Source organism: Perca flavescens, chromosome 9 (assembly GCF_004354835.1).
Source record: "Perca flavescens isolate YP-PL-M2 chromosome 9, PFLA_1.0, whole genome shotgun sequence".
Taxonomy (NCBI): Eukaryota; Metazoa; Chordata; class Actinopteri; order Perciformes; family Percidae; genus Perca; species Perca flavescens.
The window spans coordinates 18,681,728-18,689,281 of record NC_041339.1 but is presented as its reverse complement, the minus strand read 5'-3'; the positions used below and the strand labels follow the sequence as shown (position 1 = coordinate 18,689,281).

Below are 7,554 nucleotides of genomic sequence, written 5' to 3'. Positions count from 1 at the left end.
CTAAATACATCCTTCACCACTGGAAATGCAGCGTGAACATCCCATTAGAATTCTCTCAAAAACGTTCCTCTCGTTTATCTTGGTGTCGTCATAACTTGCAGAGTGAGAAATAACAGATCATCAGAGATCATCAACCCAGCAAACGAGGACTAACGTACACAGCAGCTGAGAAACCCACAGCACACTTTTCCCATTACCATGAGAAGGAGTAGAGAAGTTGGTGACCTGCTGTGGCCCTGATGTTGCCATAAGACAGTCTGCGTAAGTGAGTCAGTGAGGGAGGTGAATGGCTCTCATACAGTAACAGATGCTGCAGAGCAGTAGAGAAAATACACTCCATGACTTCAGCTCCCACCTGCCTGCATATTTATCTCATAAACATCCTGAAACTGGTTCCTTATTCTATCAAGGCTTTGCAGAAAGGTTGCTGAGATCTTCCACTGTACAAGGACAACAAAAAGGTTTCAGTTGAGGCACAAATCGCTCCAGTCCTTATGTTTCCACCATACAGTGTTGTCAGAAATTTGTGGCACTAAAACAAATGAGAGTTTATGTAATCAAAAGCTTCACAACCTTTCACCTGCATGCTCTATATTTAAGATTACAAGACTATGAAGGAATGTATTTGTGCTGGACAGCAAGGAGCACGGTTTTAAAAAGAATGAATTGTGTTAAAAAATAACTGTGGTGAGTATTTATTCATTTCCACGTCACAGTCAGACAGTGTCCCTAATAAATCTGGTGACAAAGTGTAAACAGAGCGTTTCCAGACACCTCACATGGAGTTATTACCAGCTGAATAAATGTTTTCTCAATCACTCATCTACTGTAACACACCATGACAAACACGCAACAACAGGCTTGTGGTGTGAAGCTAGGTTTCCCTTTCCGAGAGACGTAAACGTGCTAAGTGGAATCATTTTAGGTATTTCTCTGAGGTGTGTTATTCCAAAAGCATTTAAGAAACGTACCACTCCTAACTCTAATGGAACCTCAGCTTGTGTTAACTGCTGTAAATGGTAAATGGAATGACTTCATGTTGTTAAATATTTGTTCACATCATTCCATCAGTAGTGACAATTTAGATTTTTTTTTTTTTTTAAGTAAGGCTTCAATGGTACCTTTGTTTCCACACAAAATACAAATAAACTTTATTATAAAGTAGAATAAAAATTTAGAACATCTTTAAAACAATCAAATACCCTTTCACTAGATTATTATTACAGAATATACATGTGTGCGAGTAATAATATACTCACTCATTTATGTATGTAATATACTCAAAACTGCACAAAATCATACACGCTATGCTGCTCGAAATGCATAAATGCATACATTTTTTTGGGTATATATTATAAATTTTAAAAGCGCTTTTAAGTCTTTTACTCCAATCCATATTAATGCTCAATAATAGACAGAGGAACTTTTTCTCTACACAAAATGTTAATAAATTCACTCGTACAGTATGACTGAATGAATGTGTTCATGAATGAATTCACATAGCTTTCTTAAGAATAACTTCATCATGTGAATCACGCTGATATGCTTTTTCTTCTTCTTAGCCAGCCTGGTTGTAGTTACAATATATATCATATGACATAAATACGAACAGATTAGAAAACATTTTAAAGTAAAACAGCTACGCAACAGAGTATCAGCTGCACATTAAGAGCAACAAGAAGGCATTAAGTATAGGTTTCTGTGGGAAAATGTTTGTCTTCAGTCAGGTCAGCTTCTGTGGAACAAAGAATAGAAATCAGTGATGAGCTCTTCTTTTTTTACTTCTGATCTCAGCTATATGAGGAGTAAGAACATAAGACTGACTTACACAGTGATCCTGCAGTTTCTCGCCTGGACGTAGCTTCCTGTGTACCTGATGTCGCAGCGCACCTCATTGTTTGAAAAATCAGACTCCTGAACGATCTGCGAGGGGTTCACTGTCACCTGAGAAACAGCAGATGAAAATATATGTCATTTGTTTCTAGTTACATGAAAACATGCTGTAATGAAGGTAATAATTCATCAGATTATTATGTATCTTGTTTTATTTTATAAATTAGTTCTACACTCCCACCTTGAGGATGTAGTTTCCAGGCGGTACATCAGTGATGTCGATCCACTGGCAGTCGATATTGGCGTGATACGTATCGTAGCAACCGGGGCCGAGTCCCTGAGAAAAATCCAAACTTACTACTTTACATTACTCTTGGCTTAAGGATTACAATAACAACATCATCATCTAATCACATTCAATTGATGAATGATCAAAATAATGGATGGATGGCTAGATGAATAAAAAAAAAAAGAGATGAATCATGGACCAGGAAGACCAACCTGTGTGTGAGCAGTGCAGGCGAAGCGGCGTCGTACACCCGGGTCACAGGATGTGTCCTCCAGACAGAAACTGGCCTTGTGTCCCTCGGCGACCTTCTGTCCAGTAAAGACATCCAGCAAGTCATAGTTACTAAAGGCCTCCATACTGTGGTAATGCCTGCAGACACACAGACAGAGAGAGTGAGACAGACACACAGATCCAATTGAGAGCTTTACTGCAAATGTGTTGTTTTTGTCTTGGTCAGCTCATATTAATGAGGCCAAAATAGGAAAAAGTTATTCTTATGGAAAGATATTGGCTTTGATGCATATCACTTTCTGTTCCTATATCATACACTCATCAGCACCAAGAAAGGAACTGAACAAACTGTAACTGGCACAAAATAGAGCTTTGGTTCTTTCTTCTTTTTTTTTTAAACAAACTGGCCTTTAGAAATGTTCTATACTTTGTTTATCAGTTGTATTTATTTCGCTACTTTTACTGTTAACACACACACACACACACACACACACACACACACACACAGTTATTTGAGGACAACCCGCTCTACCTTCTGAGCCACAACTGCTGAGGAGTGCCGCACCACTTCTTGAGTATTACTGTAATGATTTAAACTCAATTTTGCATGATGGTTTTAAATGGTTAATTGATGATAGAAAATGTGATTATCAATGAACCTGCAGTCTTAATCAAATACTGCATTGTAATATTTCTCAGTGTTTTTGTTACATGCTTAATTTCTTTACATATTTTGTTACTACAGTAACACAGCACTGTTAATTTAGTCATTTTATGCACATTTAAATTTGCATATTTTATTACTCTGTGAAGACCCGTGGAAGCTAACTTATAACTACTTATAAAAATATAAGTATATATATATATATATTATAACTATAACTTATAAAATAATGTAAACAACAAGTGTAAGAAACTGTGAAATATAAACACATTTAGTATATTTACCAATACTTACCTATAATTACCTTAGCTCACACCATCTCAAATGTATGATTTAGACAAATCTGGTAGGCCAAAGAGTCCACACACCATTGTACATGGACTGGGAATAAGGACACTGAACTCACTGGTGACAGCTGTGCCATTCCCACTCATGTCTGGGCTTCACTGGGAGGAAGTCCGCTGTTCCTTGGTTCTTCACTCGCTGTGGAAACCGCAGCAGGACTCTGTAGTCGAGGTCCCTCACATTCGGGTGATTAGCAGACCTAAAGCAAAATGAAACAGAAAGAGAATGAGCCAAGTTTACCTTGAGTATCTTCACTAAGAGCAGAAATGCCACTAAATAACTGAGCGCACAGCTGGGGTTGACTTTGATCACCTTTTTGTTTGTGGTATCTTTACATCACTTCATCCTCTACACACACCTCACTGCACATTGAACTCCTTCTCCTCCACTTTACATAATGGTGCATTACTGTGCAAGCGACAGGGGTGGTTTCTGGTCTTGCTTCAGCAGTTTTTGCATTCACCTCAGGAATCCTTTGCCTTTCACTTCAGAGCTTCTTTTACTTGGCAAAGTGGCTGCTGAGATCAGAGGAGAGAATCTCGGGCGGTTGCCAGGTTTATGTCCAGCCGCTCTGTCACAGCTACTGTAGCTTCCAAATGGGTCTGAGGCCAACGCACATCCTAATGTGGCAACCTCAAAAGAACCCTCAATGATTATCATTATTAATTTATTCATAAGTGTATACCCCATTGATTTTTGTGTTTAAAGGAATAACATTTTATCACACAGTAGAGAGCATGTGCATGACAAAATGTTAGAAAAAAGACAAGCGGTAATACAATACCCGTACCTTCACTAAGTAACTAATTACTGATTTAATTTGTCTCGACTTGAGTGACATATTACAGTAATGCGGTGTGATGTCATATAAATAAGTGCACCTGGAAAGACAGTTCTCTTCAGCAGCACAGCGAAGTGCGTACATCTGTACTTTCTGGATGTAAGAGGCAGCTTGGATGTAGTAAGGGTCAGGAACCAAGTCTGGGAGACCTGCAAAAAAAAATCATCTTCAACTTTAAATGAATGTAATGTATGAATGTAAACATGCACGGACTCAACCAGACACCATTTCCTTTGGTTAAGACTTTTGAAAATAGGAGCTTCAAACTTAGTCTCTCTTCTGGAAAAGATGTGGAAGCTTTTCAATTGTATTCTCCAAGGAAATTAGGGCAGAAAACATGAATTAATCATGCGGTATAAGCACAACCATACATCATCATAACATTACCTGAGTATCTCACCTGTATCTAGTAGAAAATATATTTATATCTACTGATTCAAAATATAGGCAATTGAACATATCTTAATGTTACGTAAACAAGTAATTACTTGTTATATCTGAGCACCTTTGCCAACTACTGCACTAATGACTTGCTCCCAGTCTATCAATCAGACATTTAATTTAAATTCTGCTCAGAGGCTTTCATACTGGAGCCATTAGTTTTGTCATTAACTCTGACTTTTATTAAAGATGCATTATAAAAGGGGGGATTTGATTTTTGTTTAAATGAGAATGGGAAATGTGTGGCTCAGCATTGCTCCACTCAGTGCTCCACAGGGCTTCTTGGTAATTCAGACCTTTGATTCAGTGTGTTATCAATTAAGATTTTTTTGTTTTGTTAATTACGTTCAAACTATTGAAGTGGCTTTCCACGTTTTATACACTTTGGTTACAATGTCTCCTGTCCGACTCACCATTGTGGAAGAACCTGGTGCCATAGCCCGGTCCTGGTGGAGGGTGCACAGTGATCCTGTTTCTATGGTCTGGTGGGTAAACATTATAGAAAACGGAGTTCCTGTGATGAATACTGTGCGGATCCCGTGGGTCATCCATGTCCCTAGCACTTGTTGCATCCGACCTTGTGCGAGGAAAGTGTATTTCTACGGCGTTACTGGACAGCGCTGTGGGAGAAACATTTGATTCCGCCGTGTTTCTGGTCAGTGAGTGCGCTCTTTGCGCACTGCGAACGTCTCCTAACCTGGTTTGCTGCGGGATGCGACGTGTGTTCCCACTATCCTCTCCCATGGTGTCCCATCCAGCTATGGCAGGTGACCGGGCTGCTGATTCCGAGCTTATCCTTCCGCCTTGGCTGTGCGTAAAGTCCGGTGATCCCACCGGTGACACAGTGGCCTGTTGTGCGCCAGCTCCAGGTGCACTCCGGCCTCCTCGTGGGACTCCACTGCCGGAGAACTCCTGGATGGTGGTGAAAGCCGCGGCGCTGCCGTTTGACGCTGCCTGTTGTGAAAGGTATCCCACAGCCACAGCCTCTCTGCGGCTGGCGAAGCGCGAAGGGGATTGACTGTGCGTCCCGGGTATTCCCGAAGCGAGTAAATACTGACCCGCATCAACACCAAGAACCGACCCATCCATTTGACTGAGGTCGTTTTGTTGAGAGTGACCCGCGGCTGCCTCCTCGAGGTCTCCATGTCTGGTTCTGGTGGATCTACTGAGCGCAACAGGAGGGTGAAGTCGGTTCAAACTGTTTTTAGTTGTCAATATGAGCTGAGGACGTTTTCTGGTTTGCGCAGGGGAGCGATATTGAGTCCCTGTGCTCATTAAACTGTACACCTGGCCGTTATTCTCCCACTGAATCCGGTGTCTCCACGGTCCGACACGTGCGCGTAAACGGTGCTGACCGGTTCCAAAACACACCAAAACATCTAGGAGGCAGACTAATACAAGCACAAACTTCTCCATGGCTCAATGTGTTGGCGTCTCTGTGAAGAGCTCAAACACTGAGCAACTGACGACGAACATTTGAGTTTGACCTGGGTGATGGGGTGGTGGTAGAGAGAGAGAGAGAGAGAGAGAGAGAGAGAGAGAGAGAGAGAGAGAGAGAGAGAGAGAGAAAGAGAGATTGGGCTGAGACGTCTTCAAATGTTTTTAGTGTGAGCAGGGGCGTAGCACCAGTCCTGATGGGCCCCCATGTTCCTCAACATATTGCTAATTATATTTAGCAATATGTATATATTTGTATTGTTTTAATGTTTAATGTTTTAAATTAGGCTATTACAATTGTGTGTTATATGCAAACAGTATTGCTAGTGTAGTTTATTTATTTAGCCTTTACCTCAGATTACATGTACAACCAAATTATAATTTGAAAGTGTATGTTCTGCTCTTTATAAGGGTTGTCTCAGTCCGTTTTTAGCACTAACAGTAACGGAGATATTCAAGCAGTTTAGCACCATGGATTTGGTTTTCTAGTTAGTGCTCACCTTTCTTTGAAAAGAAGTCAGTTACCAATTGTTTCCCCTCATTCTGTTTTCTCTCCTCCTCCTGTCTTTCCTTTCTTTTTGGTAACCTGATTTGGCTTTGAGAAAGACATTTCTTCTGCAGAAGTTTGCGCTCCACCAGATGCTCAACTAACAAACAAAATGCGTGCAGATGGACTAAACCATTTGGCGCATTAGCAAGGGGGGGGAGACCTTTTGTATACAAAATGTAGTGGGTCAATCAACCAAGTTATTCAGCCAATACACTAAATTTACATTTCATCTGATATGCATTATGAAATGTTATTAGGAAATAAAAATATCCAGGTAAAATCAAATATATTCCAGACTTTTCAAGGGCCCTCTCTCCCCTTGGGCCCTGGTAATCAGTATTGGTTTTACCCCCGGTCCGATGCCCCTGGTGTCTGTACCGCTGCCCGTCTCTATTTCTCCAGAGAGAGTGGACACTAAGCGACGCACGGGTCTGCTTCAGAGCTCCGTGTGTTTGAGTCTGACCTGAAACGGGAAACGTCGCGTAATGAAAGGTTGACCAGTAAACGTGTGGCTGAGGGGGCGCCTTAGGATGATCATGTTTAATAAACACGTTTTATTTCGCTTGTCGTTCTAATTCTATTATTAATGGGAAGTAGACCTAAGGGCGACACGGCGCCCACAACACATTTGACGCCCTAGGCAGTCGCCTAGGTCGCCTATAGCAATCGCCGGCCCTGGGCGGAGATGATTTTGGACTTAATATCACTAGTGTCTAAATCCATTTTGGCAACTCTGCAGAATAAATACAGCCAAATAATCTCTGAGGAGCGTGTTCGGTCCAGTCTGGGCGACACACTTCCTCTGACTTTATCTGAGGTTCTGCAAGTAAAGGACTCTGTCCACTGTGACTGTGAAAAATGTTTTGTGCTCATGTCGACCACGTAAACCACGAACGAGACAGGACATCTCCATACAGAAGGCT

General features: G+C 41.2%; 1 protein-coding gene across 1 annotated transcript; it reads right to left on the bottom strand.

Moving 5' to 3' along the window:
- Positions 1–1,206: 1,206 nt before the first annotated feature.
- loxl5a (lysyl oxidase-like 5a) lies at positions 1,207–6,619 on the bottom strand. The gene is made up of 9 exons (XM_028587835.1): positions 6,582–6,619; positions 5,058–6,131; positions 4,244–4,352; positions 3,826–3,982; positions 3,424–3,561; positions 2,335–2,491; positions 2,075–2,170; positions 1,829–1,944; positions 1,207–1,735 (listed from the first exon to the last, which is right to left on the bottom strand). Exons 2-9 carry the CDS (start codon positions 5,214–5,216, stop codon positions 1,729–1,731), a joined length of 939 nt encoding a protein of 312 aa, XP_028443636.1. The 5' UTR covers positions 5,217–6,131; positions 6,582–6,619; the 3' UTR covers positions 1,207–1,728.
- Between the last annotated feature and the right edge of the window lie 935 nt (positions 6,620–7,554).